Source organism: Symphodus melops, assembly GCF_947650265.1.
Source record: "Symphodus melops genome assembly, chromosome: 5".
Lineage (NCBI taxonomy): Eukaryota > Metazoa > Chordata > Actinopteri > Labriformes > Labridae > Symphodus > Symphodus melops.
In genome coordinates this window covers 7,678,563-7,700,432 of record NC_136695.1, presented here as the reverse complement: position 1 = coordinate 7,700,432, position 21,870 = coordinate 7,678,563, and the positions used below count along the sequence as shown (strand labels likewise).

Here is a 21,870-nt window from a genome sequence, read left to right as displayed (position 1 = left end):
ACGCTTGCTGCGCACACATCTCTTAGACATGGGAAATGAACAGGGTCACCGCTTGCCATCTGCGTCTCCCATAGCGCGAGCTTTAACTTGAATGCACGTATGCTGTCATAATACTGTATTATAATTTTTTCCGTCCTTGCAACATTTTATTAAGATTATTCAAGTGCTCTGTGATGTCAACCATAAACACAATGTCCTGCAGCCATAGTGGGCACTGTAATTCCTTAACAGGTTTACCTTTTTTCTCCATGAATTGTGCGATTTCCCCACGTAGATCAAAGAAGCGCTTCAGCACAGTACCTCTGCTTAACCACCTTACTTCTGTGTGGTATGGCACACCATGAGTAATGTTACAGTCACTGAGAAGGCTGTCAAACTGACGATGATTGAGACCTCTGGTTTGGATGAAATTAACAGTCCGGACAACCACCTCCATAACGTGATCCATTTTTAAGGACTTGCAGCATAATGCCTCCTGATGCAAAATGCAATGAAATGTCCAAAAGTGTCCCCCTCCGTTTGTGGCTTGTACTTTTTCCCTGAACTTTGTCACAACACCTGCCTTTTTACCGATCATTGACGGCGCACCATCAGTAGCCAGGCTTACGGCGCGTGACCAGTCCGCCCCGACTTTGTCCAGCGCTCCAACGACGGAGCGGAAAATGTCCTCAGCTGTCGTGGTGTCGGTCATAGGCACCAACTCGAGAAATTTCTCTGTGACAGTCAAAGTCTTGTCAACTCCACGAATGAATATAGCTAGTTGAGCTACGTCCGTAATATCAGTACTCTCATCAATTGCAACAGAAAATGCCAGAAATGACTCCGCTTTGCGTTTCAGTTGGCTGTCCAAATCTGCCGATAGTTCCGAAATCCGTTCTGCCACGGTATCTCTCGTTAAGCTAATATTGGCAAAAGCTTGTCGCTTCTCAGGACACACAATTTCGGCAGCCTTCAGCATGCAGTTTTTGACGAACTCTCCTTCACAATATGGCTTTGACGCTAATGCTATTTGGCTAGCAATTAGGTAGCTGGCTTTCACCGCAGCATCACTGACCTCTCGGCTCCGGGTGAAAACAGATTGCTGTTTTCTCAGACTCACCAACATTTCATTTACCTTCTGTTTTCTCAGTTCTCCGTGCAAGCTGTTATATTTTTCACCATGCTGAGTTTCATAGTGGCGCCGAATATTGTATTCCTTAAGCACCGAAACTTGCTGTTGGCACACCAGGCACACGGGTTTCCCATTCACCTCCGTGAACATATAAGAGGTCCATTTTTCTTGAAAAATCCGACACTCGGTGTCCACTTTTCTCCTTTTTGACAAAGACATTTCGCTGATGAGGGTACTAGAGCCAATAGAAAAAGTGGGTGATGCGATTGAACCAAACGCCGCTTACAGACCGTGAAGTTCAGTGCTACCATCTGCTGTTAGTTCTCCTCTGACTAAAACACAGCGCCCCTAGCGGACAATATAGGAACTGCAGATTTGAACGAAAATGAAGTTCATTCTTTTTTTTTTTAAATAATGCAGATTTATCCCCCGGGCCGTACTGAATCCCCAGGCGGGCCGGTTCCGGCCCGCGGGCCGTATGTTTGACACCCCTGCTCTAAATGCACTATAGGAGGTAGAGCATTCAGTTATCAGGCACCGCTCCTCTGGAAGCATTTACCAGTCGGGGTCCGGGAGGCAGACACTCTAGGTACTTTTAAGAATAGACTTAAAACGCTTCTTTTTGATAAATCTATAGTTAGGGCTGGCTTAGGTATAGACCAACTCATAGTTATGCTGCTATAGGCCTAGACTCACTCTGACTCTGACTCTCTCTCTCTCTTTCTCTCTCTCTCCATATTTTATTACTGCTTGTCACTATCTTTATATTGAAGTTACTAGCCTCTCCTTTTTCTGGGAGCTACTGAGCTCTCTTAGGTTCTTGGGGACTGTTGATGAGGATGGCCTGCCCAAACAACCACCCACCCCCCCATCCTATCCTATCCTTCTTTCTGCATCTTATCCCATCTCCCCCAGCCCATTTCAAGCCCAGTGCAGTTTAGCAGATGGCTGTTCCGTCATGAGCCCGGGTCTGCTGAAGATTTCTGCCTGTTAAAGGGAAGTTTTTTCTTGCCACGCTATGACGGATTAAGCTGGGCTCTTGTAATATAGCCATAAGTAAGGTCCTTTACCTGCTTTTTGTAGACATAACAATGAGCATGGTTGGTGGCGCCGATAGCGCAGCGGCAGCGCGCGCACCATGTTGCGAGGCTTTGCTCCTCGCGCGGGCGGCCCGGGTTCGCGTCCGGCCTGTGGCCACTTTCCCGCATGTCTCTCCCCACTCTCTCCTTGTTTCCTACTCTATCCACTGTCCTATCAATAAAGGCAAAAAGGCCAAAAATAAACCTTAAAAAAAAAACAATGAGCATGGTCTTGTTACCTGCTCTTTTGTTGATGTTAACAGACAAAGAGTAAGGTCCTTTACCTGCTTTTTGTAAAGTGTCTCGAGATAACGCCTGTTATGAATTGACGATATACAAATAAAGATTGATTGATATATATAACCACTAGATAGCTCACGCTGTTCGTCGACATACATTGATGTCAATGGTGTATGTACTATTTAAATAACCCTAACTTGATAAAATTTCAACCGATTTTCAAACGGATTGATTTGTTATAAACGTCAGACACAGCTGTTAAATATGCTGTTTTGGCTGGGAAACACCCATACCTTAATATCAAAAACTTAACCTGTATGGTCAGAGATGTATATTTCTGCCTCTAAGCCAAGTTAGACAGCTAATATATACGACAGCATCCACAGAGACAGTCAGACAGACATCAATGAGGTTGTATAAAAACGTTACTGGTTTCGTATTAGTCAATGAAAAACATTTTTTAAAGATTTTATTTATAAACATTTTTGATTTTACAAAACCAAACAAAAAAAGACAAACAGCAACAAAGACATCGACCCAAGTCACACTGCCACACTGAAGAAAAAAAAAAAAAAAGAATACCTTCATCTTCTCTTTGAACTCGGGTACGCACTCTCTCTGCCAATTCATCCTCATAATCCTCTGATAGGAAAGCAGAGAGGAAACTGGATTCAAAATCTGTCCAGGATCGCGTATTTGCCCGAGTCACATCCCACCAGTCTCTTGCTGTACCATACAGCACATTCCTGAGTGTTACCATTAACTCCTCAGCCGTAAGTGGATTTATGGCCATAAAATCTTTGCATCTCTCCAAATATAATAAGGGATCTGGGTTGTCCTCCATCCTCCCAAATGTAGGAAACTGGAGTTTAATAGGACATTTAGCCATGAATCTGCCACACATGTCTGTTGCTATAGGAGAGTCATTTGGTGAAGATAATTCACAATCAGTGATTTGAACCTGCATGGTTGACAAGCGTTCTCGTGGAGCCAAAGCAGCATTTTGATAGGGGTTTATAGCTGGGCATGTGTCTTGAGCAATACTTGGACCAGTCTGTACTGAAGCATCAGCCAGTGCGGACACATGGAGTGATTGACTTGTCATTGTAGCCATATGAGTAGCTATATTCACCAGGCGTTGGGAGCACTGCAGAAATTCATTTTGTATCTGATCCATATTCTGGTTCATGGGACGCAAAATCTGGTTTACCTCCTTCAGCATCTCTGTATGGTGATGTTTAAGCCTCCATTTGATAGCGTCCGTGAATTGAGTCCGAAGATATTCTCTATGCTGCTGCAAGGAACTCTTCATTTCCAGCTGCCCTTGCTCCTGCATGCCAATGAATGCTTGTTTAAGCTCAGATAGGATGTCCAAGATTTTTGTATATGAGCTTGTTGTTCTATCTTGAACTGCATAAACATGTTATCTCTTTGTACTTGATTTCTTTGACACTCATCCACTTTTATCTCCATATTGTTGTCCACCAGTGGCTGTATCAGTGGAAAATCTCCTGTAAAGTCCATGTCCAGGAGTGACATATTTGTTTGTGCATTTTCTGGGTTGTCCCAAATCCTTATTTTCCATTTGGTATGTCTTTCGATTGATTTTAAATTTTTATTTTAATTGTTTTTTTTGTTTTGTTTGTTGTTGTTTTTTTATTTATTTATTTTATTTTATTATTATTATTATTATTAATATTAATTTATTTTTTTAAACACCAGGGTGTGGTCGTTTTTTAGTCTGGGGTGCCACTTATGTAACGGGTCTGGTCTTAAAGGAAGGGGTGCCAGTCAGAGTCAGTCTGAAAAATAATAATGTGTTAAACTTGAACCAAGATACCTTAACCCGCACAACAAACAACCATAAACAACAGTTTCAAAACAATTTCACATTAAATATAACAACAAATACAACAGACACTAGTTCCGTTTTCAGTTTGTGTATTTGAAATTGTTTGAGGACAATCCATTTCACATGATCCACCGCCCGTTCAGTCAATCCTTTCCGTTTTCAATCCACTGAATAAAAAGATCCAGTCCGGGTTTTACCACAGATTCCCACCCTACAAACTGTTATGTTTTGTTTAAAACATAAAAAATATACTTGGGTTTGTTGAACACCAACTTTTAATGTGTCTGTGAATCAGTTAGACAACACGTACAGCCATCACCGTAGTCTTCTTCTACACACATCGCTCACAGGTCTAAACATAATCCTGACACCACCTAGTGGCTTAACACAGTAATTACTCATATCACTACACAAACAACCCGGAAAACAACAATGTGACTTTTGGAACACACAAATCATTTTTAACTTTACTAAATAAGAAGTCACTATACCTCCCGTCAGTAGAGTATGAGATGTCAGGGATGACACGGCTGTGACGAAGCTCGTTATTCTGCGGAGTTATAAAATCACGAGTTTAAACAGAGAACGTTTGGAATGTTATTGATGCTAACTTTTTTTAGCTCTTACCAAGAGGCAGCAATCAATGGTTTTAACAGCAGATACTTCCGCAAGCAGGTAAGAGTATTTTAGTTTTTAAATGGGTTCATGTGTGTCTCTTCAGTAGTCCTGAACGCGAGTGTTTGGAGGGGTGGTTTTAAATCGTACGTTATTGGATGATTGGTGCTAGGGCGTGAACGGCTGGATTGGTGAATGAATGAACTAGTTGATGAATGAATGATGTCAGTACAGCTGGATCGCTACAGAGTCAAAACCTGGTTTGAGAAGTCGATGAGTGACCTTGAACTGTATAAGTTGGACATGGCGTTATAGTTCTCAATAGAAGGCCAGCTAGGATAAAGTGTGTCCTCCTGCTCAGTCACAGCTGGAACATGGGACCAGAAAATCCATGTTCTTGTATTACAGGCTCAATAATAGTGTCAGAGAACAGGAAGGCCCAGCCCACCTTCATGCTTTGGCTTCTGTAAGTGTGCCTTAGAAATGAGAGAAGGTTTGAAGACCCAAAGAAAGGGAATTATAATAGAGTTGACAGTTTTAAAAAAAGATGTAAGGAAAATGGGCAGATTTTGAAAAAGGTAGATAAACTTATGAAGAATTACCATCTTTACAATATTAACACGACCTATAAGAGAAAGAGGAAGGAGCTTCCAACCATAGGTTTTAGTTTCTCAATCAACTGTAAATAATTAAGTTTAAAAAGAAGCTTTGGGTTTCTAGAAATTTTAATTCCTCGATAAGTAAAATTGTCCTTGGAAATTCTGAAGGGTAAGTTGGAAGTAAAGTCATCCAAAGCCGGAGAGCTGCCCAAAGTTCTTAATGAGATCGAGAAGAGGAGCTATGGAGGTCCTTAAATCCGACAAAGTCAAGATCACAACATCCGCGTGCAGGCCTATAGATGCGCCACACATTATTCCAGAAATCTTGGGATTCCATCTTATAGAGGTTGCCCGCGGTTCGAGGGCCAAAGTGAAGAGCATGGGATAGAGGCAGCAACCCTGTCTTGTTCCGCGGTGTAGTGAGAATGGTGTAGACCTATCATGATTGGTGAGGACAGAAGATTCAGGACAGGCATAAAGCATTTGTAAGAGAGTCAAAAATTTATCACAGAAGCCACATTTTTTAAGAGTGGCAAACATAGTCCCATTCGATTTGATCGAAGGCTTGCTGAGCATCCAAAGAGACAATAGCAGAGTGGGGCAGCTTGGTAGAGTATATTATATTTAACAGACGCCGAGTGTTAGAAAAGGGAAATCTTTCTGGGATAAATCCTGTCTGGTCAGGATGAATCAACATTCTATGTGTGTATTTAGTCGATTAGTCAGAACTTTTGCAACAATCTTTTGATCGCTGTTTAACAAGCTCAGAGGGCAATAGGGACATTAGTACTGTCCCTAAAAAAGTTCTTGGAAAACTACCATCATCAAGAGAGCAGTTTACCATACCGAGTAAAAGAGGGGCAACAGTATCTATGTGTGCTTTATAAAACTCAATTCCAAAGCCATCTGGGCTGCACGTTAAGTGTATTTTACATGTAACCCAATGTAATATATAATAAGTATGTGAAGTGTGCCGCTGAAACATGTGAGCTGTTGGTGGGACAAATGGTGTTCTTGAAGTTAGAGATTGGTTCAACATCAAAGACAATGTAGGGGTTCATTTATGGGGGTATTCCTTAAGACTGAGAAAGATAAACAATTTGGTATTGAAATGAGAACAGACACTTAGTATTGGGGGAGATAAGAAGTCACCTTATGGTGACCTGTGTAACTTTTGAAGCCAGATGTCCTGAGGAACCACAGGGGGTGCAGGACTGTAGGAGCCTGAATGATCAAAGCTTAAATGAAGTCGTAAATGTCTTGATGTTGTTGACCAATACTGTATAAATAAGAGGGTCTTCTCATTGTTCGAGGGGATCACATTTGGCTGGTGACTCTCCCAGGTGCCATGACTAACCTGGACTGATGCTGTTTCTTGACTTTGTAAATAAATGTCTTATATTACATGCAAGTCAGTGTCAGCGGATATTTCTTCATCATCTACACATCATCGTCAAGGAGGGGACTTAAGAAACTACACACGCTTTGCCATTAGGAAATGAACGAATAGCAACTTTGATTTCCTCCAGAGTAATGTCTGAATCTATATCTTGCCTAGCCACATCACCAAGAACAGGCATATCTAACACATTTAAAAAGCCAGCAATGTCAGCCAGAGTGGCTTTAGACTTAGAGGCGTAAAGCTGGCTGAAAAAAACTAACAAATCTCTCAGTTATTAGTTTGGGGTCTGTTAGTATGTCACCAGTAAAGGAGGAGATTTTATGTATTGCCCTGTCAGCCTGCACGCCTTTTAACTGCCTGGCAAGCAGCCTTTCGGCCTTATCACCCAACTCAAAATGCTTTTGCCTGAGCCTGCAGATATGGTTTTTAACCTGCTCGCCGACTATATTTCTATATTTGTATTTCAGTCTCAAGATGGAATTAAAGGTGTCCATGGACTAAGATTGGCGATAAATACCTTCTAATACGGATAGCTCAGCCTCAATGTCAGATAGTCGCCGCTGTCTGGCTCTCTTGCTCGATGATTGGTAGACGACAATATGACCCTTTAAGACAACCTTAAAGGTCTCCCATAGAATTGAATCTGAAAGCATACTGTTATCATTTGTGAGTAAAAAGTCTCAGCTCTTAGCTGTTATGTATTCACAAAAGGATGGTTCTGCCTGCAGAGAGGCGTTTAATTTCCAAATGTAACGACGTATGGGAATATTAAAATCAATTTTCATAGACAGAGAACCATGATCAGAAATTAGTATACCATGGTAAGTTGAACCAAGTGTGCTTGAAAGCAGTTTAGAGTCAACCTGTCAATCCTGGAAAAACTACCATGTACAGAAGAAAAAAAGGAGTATTGTTTTTCTGAGGGGTGCTGAAGTCTCCAGATGTCAACCAGATCTAGTGATTTTACGATTTTTTAAGATTGAAGGACCGGGATAGATCTTTGGGGAGGAGCTGCTTTTGAAGAAGATCTGTCCAATTGAGGGTCAAGATAGCAGATGATGTCGCCTCCCACAATTAAATTATGGTTGCTGTTTACAGAGACAAGATCAAAAACTTTACCAAAAAAAACAGGGCAGTCAACGTTAGGGGCATATATATTTAAGAGAGTGAGTGGAAGGGAATTTATTGTACCAGTGACAAGAACATATCTCCCACCTGGGTCAGTGACCATGGACTGGAATACAAACGGAATGGTTTTGCGGATAAGTATGGCAACCTCTCGTGCTTTGGAAGAATAAGTGGATTGGTACACCTGCAACACCCATATAGACCTCAATCGTCTCTGCTCAGTGTGGTCCGAATGTGGGTTTCCTGTAAAAATATTATATCAGATGACAAAGATTTTAAATGAGAAAACACTGCTGCTCTCTTCACAGCCGTGCCAAGGCCCCTACAGTTCCAAGAGGTAAAGGTGACGGGACTCATACTTGACCTAGATGAACAGCTATCCTGCATCCAAGAAAGGAATACAGCAAAGGACAAAGACTGACAGATGGGACAAAAGACTGGCAGAGTGACAAACGTAAAAAACTCTAAAAACACATAAAAGCAATGAGAAAAAAACAACCCAAAATACCCAAAACCGCAGCGAAGAACAAGCTGCACATCCAAGTTGCTAAAGAGGAGGCTGCCGGGTAAAAGAACCGGCCAATAAAGTAACAGTAACAAGCTGACCTAAACCGCCAGCACCGTGTGTTCAACCATTATGCTTATAAAAAGGTTGATAGATGGTACCTGCATGAGAAAGTAATGATGAAACAAATAACTTGGTAGAGGCATGCCCTATACCTCTAATATAACAAATGGAGAATTGCACTAGGTAGAAATTATTGAGATTAATATAGCAAAAGGTTTTAACTTAAAAGACCTGGCATATTTTATGTCACACAATCCAAGAACAATATAATGCATGCCCCACACCTGACTAAAAAGAGTTGTAGTATGCTGTCTGGTACAAAGTGCACAATATTAATATAACATATAGACCATCATACCTTCACAATAGTCATGTTGCACCACAAAAAATAGTGAGAGCCATACAAAGAGACATACAAGAGTTAAGTATTGTCAGTAAGAGTGTCTGGAAACCGTTCAACATCTGTCAGAGATGTGAAGATGCTGACTGAGCCGTTGAGGACGACGTGGAGTTGGCCGGGAAACGCAGGGTGCACTTTGCAACGAAACCAATGAGTTTCTTCCTAACATTGTTAAAGGGCTGCCGCTGGGCCAATACCTCGGCGGTGTAGTCCTGGAATATTGAGACTCTTCCGCAATGGTAGCACAGTGCATGTTGACGCGCGAGCCGAAAAATGTTGCCCACATCGCTGTTGTTGTGGACCTTGGCAATGATGATCCGAGGAGGCGACCTCGGTCTCAGCGTGCAATGAGCTTGGTTTATTTTCACCAGCTTGTCAAAGTTGTCCTGGCCGAGTAGCTCCCGAATCAATCTTGAGACAAATTCAGTAGGGCGACCATTCTCTTCTCCCTCCTTGATGCCCACGATCCTGATGTTAAGCCTGCGTGAGCGCCCCTCCAAGTCGTTCACCTTAGTTTTAAGGAAGCCATTAGCAACCTGTAGCTCCTTGCACATAGCTTCCAGGGCAGTAATGCGGTGATCAGCAGCTGTAAGGGCTTGATCCATGTCGTCCATACGATGTTCAGCTTCACAGTGTTCTTTCTGAAGCTTCAAAAGACCACCATCAATTGCATCAAGGCGACCTTCCATTGACTTCTTCAAGTCATCCATGAGATTAAATACTTTTGTCAACTTGGCCCCCTGTTTATCGATGGCAGCTAGTATAGCTTCGTTGCTAGCAGCATGGGAGCTAGCCTTAGTCTTATGAGTATGGCTGTTGTCTTTTTTCGGTGGCATGACTTTTTTCGGTGGCATGACTCTTGAAAAATTGTTACAAAACTCAGATTACTAAAGTGCAAGTAAATTGTGATAGGTACACTAATTAAAACAGTAAAGTTGATAGAGACAACACGGAGCCTCGGGAAAACACGTCTGGTCCATTACTGTGCATCAGACTAGTTCCCATTACTTTAATGGGAAATATTCAGATTTTAACTCCTCAACAGCCAACCTGACAAAAAAACATTGGATCTTGTATCATTGCAGAAAATAAGCTCTGTGACAAGCACACATTTCTGATGCTTAGGTGTTTTGTTCAGCAAGAAAATTTTTACAAACTTTTATGAAGTTGGAAGCGTTAATGCAGGCAAGGGAAGTAAGAAGCTAACGTTATGCTAAAAAGCGAACAACACCACATTCGGTTGATTTTGACATCACAACTGTTATGTTTCATTGATGTAATCCAAGATTTTGATTAACCTAATATTTGTAAGAGCATTGAGTGGGAGTGTTCCCGGCATGATGATGTTTAATGTCGCGGAAAACCACTGTTATTTAGCCATTTGAAAGCAATTGCCATTTTAAAGACACGTAAACATTTCTAAATTTACAAGCGGGGGCCTTACTTGACGTAGTTTATCTTGTCTAACAAAACGGCAAGATCTCTTAAGGTTGTGTTAACCACAGACCTAATTTCAGGCGTCTAACCACAAACACATTCAAATTTGCCATTAACTTTTAGAGGATGGAGTTCATGGCGCTTAAATGCTCACTCACTTCCAGGTTTTAGGACTCATTGCTATGGTGCCCTTTTGACTCCTCCATTTGTGTCTTAGTCCCTCCCACCAGAGATACATGGAGAGATGCAAAGAAAAGAGGCAGAGGAGAGAGGAAACGAGGAAATATGTTTTTAGAGGCCTGAGCCGTCCTTTCCTCGAAAGCATATGTGTCAAACTCAAGGCCCATGGACATATTTTCACCAAATAGTAAAAAATATATATATTCAGAAACGCAAAAGGTAATATGATGGCACGAAAATTGTGTCAGGTTGCATATGAATGGTATTAGTTACTTGATGGGCCATATAACCAGCCATGAGTGTGAATGGGTAGTTGCTCAAGTCCATTTACCATTTCCAATTTACTTAACTAACTATAGACTGGTATAGTAATGATGTATTTTTGTAGGCCAACCCGAAAAAATGGCGCCGGTGGTTCCTACGAAAATTCGCCTATGGAATTTTTGCATTGGATTTTGGATCATTGCCAAAAATAAGCTCTGTGTCAAACACACGTTTCTGATGCGTAGCTGTTTTATTCAGTGGGATAATCTTTACAGATGAACATAATTTAAATGAAGTTTGAAGAGTTAATGCAGCCAAGCGAAGTAAAGAGTTAATGTTATGCTCCAGCGAACTACACCGCTGTTGGTTTATAATGACGTCATGACCGTTAGATAGTTAGATAGTTAGATAGTTAGATAGATAGATAGATAGATAGATAGATAGATAGATAGATAGATAGATAGATAGATAGATAGATAGATAGATAGAGCTCTTGCTCCGGTCAGCGGGACAAGCCGGCATTGTTCACCCGATACCAGAGGAGCTGAGGCGGCGGTATAGAGGCTGTAGAGCCGGGGCTCTGGTAAAGGCTAAGCTCGCGGCTAAGCGATGGAGGTACAAGCCCTCGGTTCCGGTGATAGTTATGGGGAACGTAAACTGTCTAACCAACAAGACAGACGAGCTGGCTGCTCTCGTGAGGAACAACCGGACATTTAGAGAGTGCAGTTTAATGTGCCTCACAGAAACCTGGCTGACTCAAAACACCCCGGACGCTAACGTGGATCTAACGGGCTTTACTACAGTGAGAGCGGACAGAGACATGAAACGCAGCGGCAAACGGAAAGGAGGAGGACTTGCGCTGTTTATTAACAACAGATGGTGCCACCATGGACATGTTACTGTGAAGGAGGCAATGTGCAGCAAAGACATCGAGCTGCTGGCGGTGGGTCTCCGTCCTTACTACATGCCGAGGGAATTTTCTCACGCGATCGTGGTCTGTGTTTACTTTCCACCCCGGGCACACGCCGAAACTGCGTGTGACGTCATCCACGCGACCACCTCAAGATTACAAACGCTGCACCCGGATGCTTTCATCGCCATCTCAGGGGACTTTAACCATGTTACATTGAACTCCACACTACCGGACTTTCACCAGTTTGTAAGCTGTCCCACCAGGAAGAACAGGACAATAGACCTCCTGTATGCAAACGTGAAGGACGCCTACACTGCCACCCCCCTACCACCTCTGGGTAAGTCCGACCACAACCTGGTCCTACTAAAGCCACAGTACAAAACTATGATCCAGAGACAACCGATAACTACTCGCACCTTCAGAAAGTGGTCTCCTGAGGCAGAGGAGGCGCCCAGAGACTGTTTTGAGACCACTGACTGGAGTGCCCTACAAGAGACCCATGGTGATGACATTGAGGGGGTCACACACTGCACAACTGACTACATGAACTTCTGTATGGACGTTGTGGTTCCCACTAAAACTGTGCGCTGCTTCCCGAATAACAAGCCCTGGATCACCAGCGATGTCAAGGAGATCCTTAACAGGAAGAAAAGGGCATTCAAGGAGGGAGACCAGGCAGAGCTGAAGCGTGTGCAGGGGGAACTCAAGGTCAGACTCCGAGAGGCAAAGGAGGAGTACAGAAGGAAAGTAGAACAGAAGCTGCAGCAGAACAACATGAGGGAGGTCTGGGAGGGCATGAAGACCATCACAGGCTGCAAAAAGAAAAACAACAACGCAGAAGACGGGGACCCTGAGAGAGCAAACCAGCTCAACTTGTTTTTTAACAGGTTCGACAGCCCCGTCGCTGCAGCCAGTGCCTGTCCCCCCAGCACCCCTCTACACACCCCCTCCCCCCTCTCACTCCCCCCAACACCTCCACCAGAACAGATACAACCTCCAGTGACAATCCATCCCCCCTCCCCCCCACCATCACCAGAGACCAGGTGAGCAAGGAGCTGAAGAGACTCCGCCCCAGGAAGGCAGCAGGCCCAGACAAGGTGTGTCCCAGGATGCTAAAGGCCTGCTCTGCTGAGCTGGGGGAGCCACTTCAGCATATCTTCAACATGAGCCTGCGGCTCGGGAAGGTTCCTGTGCTCTGGAAGACCTCGTGCCTCACCCCTGTCCCCAAGAAGAATAACCCCAGTGAGCCAGGCGACTTCAGACCAATCGCTCTGACATCCCACGTTATGAAGACCTTCGAACGGCTGCTGCTCCAACACCTCAGACCCCAGGTACAACACGCACAGGATCCCCTGCAATTTGCATACCAGGCAAAGGTGGGCGTGGACGATGCCATCCTCTATCTTCTACACAGGGCTTACTCTCATCTGGACAAAGGGAGCAGCGTGATGAGAATCATGTTCTTTGATTTCTCAAGCGCTTTCGACACCATCCATCCCCTCCTACTGAGAGACAAGCTGACCGAGATGAGGGTGGACTCGCACCTGGTGAGGTGGATCACGGACTACCTCACAGAGAGACCACAGTACGTCAGACTGAAGGACTGCACATCTGAGACTGTGGTCAGCAGCACCGGAGCACCACAGGGGACCGTGCTCTCCCCTGTCCTGTTCACCCTGTACACCTCTGACTTCCAGTATAACTCTGAGCTCTGCCACATGCAGAAATACTCGGACGACACTGCGATAGTTGCTTGTGTCAGCGACAGGAGGAGGAGTACAGGAGCCTGATCGAGGACTTTGTGACGTGGTGCAGTGACAACCATCTGCAGCTAAACACCTCCAAGACCAAGGAGATGGTGGTGGACTTCCGAAGGAACAAACCACATCTAGAACCTGTTTCCATCGGCGGGGTCGACGTGGAGGTGGTCAGGACCTACGGGTACCTGGGGCTGCAGCTGGATGACAAGCTGGACTGGTCGCCTAACATGGACACTACCTGCAGGAAGGGACATAGTCGTCTGTACTTCCTGAGAAGGCTGGGGTCCTTCAACATCTGCAAAAAGCTGCTGCAGATGTTCTACCAGTCTGTGGTGTCCAGCGTCCTCTTCTACGCAGTGGTGTGCTGGGGAGGAAGCTGCAAGAAGAGGGACGCAGCACGCCTGGACAGACTGGTGAGGAGGGCCAGCTCTGTGGTGGGCACAGAGCTGGACTCACTGGTGACAGTGGTAGAGAGGAGGTCTCTGGACAAAATGCTCTCCATCATGGACAACACACACCACCCTCTGCACAGCACCTTCACCGGGCAGAGGAGCATGTTCAGTGACAGACTGCTGTCACAGTCGTGCTCCACGGACAGGCTCAAGAACTCTTTTGTCCCCCTGGCCATCAGATTGTACAACACCTCACTGTCACGGCAGGGAAGAAGCACACGGTGAACCCTGAACTCTTTTTTTTTCACTTTTTTCTCATTCCTCATCTGCACTGCTGACCTCAGAGTCAGCCTCCAGTTGGACACTTTAATGCATATTGATAGTCACCTTACTGAGCACTGGTCACTTTAAAGATAATCACCCTAACCATGTCTGGTTTCATCCTACTGTTGTGTTTAGCTACATCTGTAATGGTTGACATGATCACCCTAATTAGGTCAAGTTTCACTCTATTGTCTTCAACACTTAATGCTAATCTGCTCCTCAATAGTTGGGTACTTTATGATAATCACCCAAATTACTCCTGGTTTCAGCTTATTGTCATGGACACTTAATGCTAATCACTGCTCCTTTAAGTTGGTGAGCCAATTTACATTCCTGCATTGACTGTTTAACGACTGTACTCACACCTCTGTCACTATCTCAAACACCCTGTACATGCACATGTAACTAGTTTCTAGAAGGCCAGCACTTTGTTTCCAAGGCTCTTTAACTGTTTACAGGTCTCTTTTAACCAACACGTTTTTCTCTCCTCACAGGTTATGTACATTATGCTATATAAGTTTTAAGTCTAATTGCTAATGCTAACTGCACAGGTTTAACATATAATTATGTTTACTCTTAGTCACATAGGGGCTGCTAAATCTTGTTTGGGGGATTTTTGTGTACAGAGGGGAGGGGGGACAGCGGGTGTGTATTGTAACTAATGTCTTGTGTCCTGCCTGTCTGTATACTGCTACTGGATGCCTTGAATTTCCGTCGGGATCAATAAAGTATCTATCTATCTATCTATCTATCTATCTATCTATCTATCTATCTATCTATCTATCTATCTATCTATCTATCTATCTATCTATCTATCTATCTATCTATCTATCTATCTATCTATCTATCTATCTATCTATCTATCTATCTATCTATCTATCTATCTATCTATCTATCTATCTATCTATCTATCTCATCTAATAAAATGTCAACATCTCTTCAGTTTGTGTTAACCACAGACCTTATTTCAGGCGTCTAACCACAAACCCAATCAAAATCCCCATTGACTTTTAGAGTTAGGAACCCATGGCGCTAAAATGCTAACTCACTTCCTGATTTTAGGACTCAAAACTATACCAGTCTATTTGCTAAGAAGTTGCCAAAATATCAGAGCTATGATGGTGTGTCATTCTTAACGGCCCAGACTGTCTCCACTGACAGACTGTCTCCACTGTCTCCACACCAGCGTTGAGCCTGATGCATCTCTCGATTTATTTTACCTCTGATTATGGTAAAAATCATTTGTATTAAATTAATATAAACTGATTTTATTTACAGTAGGTTAATTGATAGTTCACTGAGAGGAGAAAGTGAGCTGATCACTTTTCAGTTTCAGTGTGACATCACTTCTAAATAGAGTAGCCTGCTGTTGCGCCTTTACCACCAGCTCTCAATTGGCTGTAACTAGGTTATTATTACTGAACATTTACTCGTTATTCGAAAACGGTATCACGCACAGGCTGTCCGATCATAGCTGTCAAATAGTTGAGTCGTGGAACAGCACTAAAATGCTTCCTTGAATTACTTATGGAGGTGGAACAGATTCCTGGCCCATAAATTAAGTAACAGAGTTTACTCAATTGAGAAAGTCAAACTCAATACAGAGCTGATCAGTACGCAGTGCGCAATGCCATAGCTGGCACTAAAATGCCTAAAGGTGACTGTTTGCATCAAAGACACTCAGTGTGTTTGTGACAGCATATTCATGAGAAGGTTTTGTCTATGATGAACGAGAGCAAACTGTGCTCTGGCCTCACATAAACATCTAAAGTCTCTCTCTCTTTTCACTGTACTCTGCATTATAAAAACACTGATCCCAGGGCACGTAGAATAATCCCTGTCAAGGTTTCTATAACTTGTACAGCACTATATAAAGGGGGGAAATCTGTAGAAATAAATCTACAGAATTCAATAAATGTGAATAATGCCTACCCTAATTTGTTACAGTTAACATACATCCATACCAGTAGCTTATTATGATTTGTTTTTAATCATACAGCCACTTATATATACACATGTTCTGAGTTATCGTGATATTATGATATTATCTAAACTAAAATTAGTCCGGCCCACTGGAGGTCTCATTGGAACAAATCCGACCCTGACCCAACATGAGTCTGACACCGTTGCTCTTTAGCGTCATGTAAAGCGACGTCTATTTGTCGGCTTTAACAGCTGTTGATGCTTGCACAAATACGCTCTGTATTATTTTGAATGAAACACGAACAGTAACAATGTATAGTCTCTTCAGGTCATCTGATAACAAAAACATGAAGAACAACCTGCAGCCTGCTTAAAACCGTGACAAAAAATTTCTACTGGCAAAAACTTGCCTATTGAATTGGCCTATTTGTATTTGTTTTCACTGATAACCTGATAATATACTCTAGAAACACATAATTTATGATGGTAAGTAATGTTGAAAACTATTTATATGGTTAAAATTGTAGAGAAAAAAACACAAATAATTAATTATTGATCTTATATAAAAATGTATATGAATCTTTTACAGTTAGTGTACACAGAGAAAAGTTTTTTTTTCGATTCTTCTGTACCTCCAGCACGTGTTAAAAAATTGACAATATAGAGGACTTTGACTAAGTATATGCCTAACTACAGTATAACTCTAAAACGTGTTTCTGACTGACATACTCCCTCTGCATCACATCTTTCTCATCAGAATCAAATAAAACGAACTCTGCCTTCACCTCAAGTACATTTCAATAAATAACTTAGAACTCTTTCTGTCTGGGTCTCAGAACTGAACAATTTTAAAGTAACTATGCAAAAGCAGAATATATGAATGTGGCATTGATTTCAATGTAAAGTTCACATGTGATACTCACCATGACTTTTCGCAGTTTGTAGCGTTTCGCCCTAATGTCATCCATCAGCATCTCATAAGGAGGTAGGTGGTACTCTATAGGCAGAGGATTGTATTGACGCTCCTGGACTTTCTTCAGCTTGACTCCCTCACGCAGGTCCCTCATCACCTGAACCCAAAATCGAGCCTGACAAAGAAGCAAAGCCAGTTTGGAAAGTAGGTAAATGGAAAATACACCATTTACATTAGCATGCTCCAGTCTAGTAAATGTTAAGTAAAGAGGGTTAATCAAGGTTCAACTTTATTACACAATTTAGAGAATAATAATGTTTCAAATGATAATATGCATCTATGTTTATAGTATGAATAGAATAGATTTATGACTATATTTTTTAACGGAATGTACTGTGTACAGTATGAGTGTATGCACACTAAATATCATATTGCTTTACGCTCATCATTGAAAACTTAAAATAATGATTTTTCATGCCTTTCTTTCATCATCTCTCATTATTTCAAAAAAATAGACTGTTTTTACTTCTTCATACTTTTCTTTGACATCCAAAATGTAATGTTAATTTTTTATCTGTTGTTCAGTATCTTATTGTCTAGCTGCTTTTTTTTCCACTATTGTGTGATGATCTCTCACCACTGTTAAATGGGAGGTTATTGATACACAGAAACTAAAGTTGAATTATCCATTAAGGCACGGGGTCAAACACCAAGAGTAAAGTTGCCTACCCAATCAGCATTCTGAAGCTCATTCAAGTCTTGACTGGAATTCACTAATGAATGTTCTTCCATCTTACGAAGGTTCTGGTGAAAGAGAGAGCCAGAAAGAGAGAGACAGAGCTAGAATATCAAACAATATATCAGAAAGAAGCTTTTTTTTTTTTTTTTTTAATATATACTTTATTAATCCCTCGAGGGGAAATTCGGTTTTCACTCTGCATTAATGGAAAGGTCTCAGAGTGAGGTTGCTGCCCACAGCGGGCGCTCCAGAGCAGTTTTTGGGGTTCGGTGCCTTGCTCAGGGGCACCTCGGCAGTGCTCAGGAAATGGACTGGCACCTCTCCAGCTACCAGACCAGTTTCCGGACTTGGTCCGTGCCGGGACTTGAACCTGCGACCCTCCGGTTCCCAACCCAAGTCCCTACAGACTGAGCTACTGCCGCCCCAAAGCTGAAGCTTCTGGGAAACCAGAATTTTTTTCAATATGCAGACACTTAATTGCTATGAGATTTTAATTGAAAAGCTAAGATCAGCTCATAAGTGCTTTTAAATGAAGTGCACCAAAAAAGAAGAATGATAGCTCGTAAATGTTTCATCAAAAAATTAAAGATTATCATAAGACAATTAAATACTGTCATCAAGATGCAACTCTATAATGCTAGACTTACACCTTTGGCCATGTTAGTGGCATTAGTGTATTAATGTTTTTACTTGATTGATCAAATGGCTCACAGTGAAATGTCTCAATAATAACTGGATAGCAATGAAAATTGCAACCAGTATCCATGTTTCCTCAGCTTTCTACAGCTGTCCTATCCAAATATTGGACATATTAAATAAAAATAAAAAAAGTTTTAAAAAAGAGACTTTAACATGTAAAACAATATCTGGAATGGAGAGGAAGAGAGAATACTTTTATGTTTGCCCTAGCTTAAGGCCTTTAATACCTAACAGTTAATTCAAGTAGAGCTGCAGCTATCGAATATTTTAGTAATCGAGTATTCTATCGAATATCCCGTTGATTAATCGAGTAATCGAATAAATCATACTTTTGCTTAATTAAGGTTTAACTCGTCTTGGGTCGTCCCTACAAACCTGCTTCTTTGCAGTTACCATGGAAACACCTGCTTGTTACAGCCAACCACCTCTGCTCTACAGCTGCTGATGATGCTCACCATATTACTGACAGGGTCCCAAATTCACTTTCTGATTCACTGGTCAAGGCGGCAGGTAGATGAAAAATACAGACCAAACACGTTTTAATGGCTGAAATAGCAATAACTGTTTTGTGTAGCCTACACATCTGTTACAGTACATTTAATTGAGAAAGCATTATGTTCTGTTGAATCAATCACAGAATCAATCATTATGTCAGATAAGGAAATTGAGAAACTTTAAATATATATTTGCTAAATTATTATTCCACAAACAAGTTCTGTCTTGATTTAGCTTTGAAGACATTAGACATTTCATATAATCAGCCTGTATATTGTTAAAAGTGTATCTCTGTCTGCTCCTGCAGCGCGTACATTCAGCGCGCTCACAGACTACAGAGATCATAGACGCATCTATGATAGAGACTGTGAGAGGACGTTGCTATCGTTATGTTAGCTGCAAACACAGAGAGAGTGAACGGAGAAAAGCCGACCGTTTGACCGGATCACGTGTTCCCGACTGGGTCATATGGATCACGGATCCACTGTGTGCTGACTAAAAGTTAAAAGGGGCACGCCGCACTTGTGCTCGCGTGTGTGTGCGTGTTAGCGCTGAAGTGTCTGTGTGTAAGAGAGAGGAGCAGGTAGCTGCAGCTACGTTAAACGTGTTTTATACTCATACCAAAGTTTTGATGACGCAAAAAAAAAAATTAACGAAGCCTCGAGGCAGCGAAAATTCCTCGATGAATTTTTGTAATCGAATTATTCGAGTTATCGTTTCAGCTCTAAATTCAAGTGGTTATTTGCTCATGTCGCAAATTAAGGGATATCTAATACGAATTTGAGATGTAAAGAAGAAATATACTGTATTTGATTGCAATTAAGTGTCACTGCTATAACTTTCACTTGATACAATGTAAATGTTCACACCCAATGCCCACCATGTGAAGACCAACTTGTGCCCATGTTGGCCTTTAAGGGTTTACAGTAAAGTATTTAGTTTTTAATTATGGTTAACATAGTTAGAATCAAAAAATTATGTCCATAAATTGAACAGTATAATCGCACCTACCTCTTTGGCATTCTTCATTTTCTCAAGGAAAGTGTGCAGCTCCATGGTTTCTGTGTACAGAGCCCGACAAACAGCCTGGTAGTGACTCTCAGCATTTGATAGCTTTGGTAGATGAGTTTTGCACCGCTACAAGGGAGAAAGTGAAGCCCAAAAAATTAAGAGTTTATCCTTAAATGTTGACCAGTTACAGTGGGTACGGAAAGTATTCAGACCCTGTTAAATGTTTTAATGTCAATTTTATTTATATAGGCAACACATTTAAAAAAAAGGGAGTGGCCAACCAAAGTGCTTTACAGTAAAAGACAGTTAGTTACCCCCCCCCCCACAGACACACACACACACACACACACACACGAACACACACACACGAACAGCAAAAACAATAAGCACAACAATAAAACCCAATAAAAGTGATTTATACACTGCCAAAAGCCAAAGTAAACAGATGTGTTTTTAGCTGTGTTTTAAAAGTTGAGAGGCAGTGTGCAGTGCGCACAGTCAAAGGTAAAGAGTTCCACAAAGTGGGTTAGAGTTCAGACAGGTATTCTGGGGCCAGCTTATATAGAGATTTTAAAAAAATTAAAAGAATCTTAAAATGAATCCTGTACCTAACTGGAAGCCAGTGCAGTGAGGAAAGCACCGGAGTTATGTGCTCATGCATCTTTGTCCCAGTTAGGAGACGAGGTGCTGCGTTCTGGACAAGCTGCAGGCGGTTGAGCTCAGACAGGCCAATGCCGACATACAAGGAATTACAACAATCTAAATGAGATGTTTCACTCTTTGTTTCATGGCAGCCATTTGCTAAAATCAAAAAAGGCAATTGGGTTTAGGTCAGGGCTCTGGCTGAACCAGTCAAGAATGGTCACAGAGTTGTTCCGAAGCTACTCCTTTGTTATTTAAACTTTGTGTTTAGGGTCATTGTATTGTTGTAAGGTGAAACACCCCCATAGCATGATGCTGCCACCACCATGTTTTACTGTTGAGATTGTATTGGGCAGGTGATGAGCAGTGCCAGGTTTTCTCCACACATACCGCTTACAATTAACTTCAAAAAGTTCAATCTTGTACTCATCAGACCACAGAATCTTCTTTATCATAGTCTGAGAGTCCTTCATGTATTTTTTGGCAAACTCTGTGCAGGCTTTCATATGTCTTGCACTGAGGAGAGGCTTCCGTCAGGCCACTCTGTCATAAAGCCCCAACTGGTGGAGGGCTGCAGTGATAGTAGACTTTGTGGAACTTTCTCCCATCTCCGGAGCTCAGCCACAGTGATCTTTGGGTTCTTCTTTAGCTCTCTCACCAAGGCTCTTCTCCCACAATTGCTTGTGTTACTCTCTCTCTCACTGGTGTTCATGATCTCCCCCTTCACCCATCTGTGTCGCACATGAGATCAATTTGCACTCAGGAGGGAGGGGTGGATTAAGAGGAGGCAATGGGGAGAGAGGGGGTAGCCGACTGACAAACAAACACTTTGGAAGCACGGTGGTGAGAGTTCTTTTGTTCTTTTTGCACATTCCGCTCCCCCCTTTAATATGATAAGTTCTTTATTTGCTCATGCATGTTCGGATTGCTGGGGTTTGTTGTTTTGGCTGGGACTGGGGAGACCAGTAGTTACATTATTTCGCTGGGTCTCCAGTCCTTTTTGTTTGTTTATTTTGATTATCATAGTATTGCTTTTTCTTAAAAGGGTGGGGAACTGGCAGAGTTATTAAATAAAACTTGGGTTTTGAAATCTAATTATTTTGTGTGGTGTCCCTCCTTTATGTTTTTGTCTGCTTTTAACGAGTTATCCCCAGTAAAATCTACTGTTAATTAAGGAAGCCGTT

General features: G+C 42.2%; 1 protein-coding gene across 2 annotated transcripts in view; it reads right to left on the bottom strand.

Moving 5' to 3' along the window:
• LOC306823530 (protein spire homolog 1-like) overlaps positions 1–21,870 on the bottom strand; it is a 205,229-nt gene that overhangs the window by 88,227 nt on the left and 95,132 nt on the right. For both annotated transcript variants that reach the window (XM_079343118.1, XM_079343119.1), the window contains exons 4-6: positions 20,045–20,170; positions 17,830–17,904; positions 17,111–17,275 (exon numbers count right to left, since the gene is read on the bottom strand). In XM_079343118.1, the coding sequence (XP_079199244.1) occupies positions 17,111–17,275; positions 17,830–17,904; positions 20,045–20,170 (366 nt within the window). The remainder of the gene's footprint in view (positions 1–17,110; positions 17,276–17,829; positions 17,905–20,044; positions 20,171–21,870) is intronic.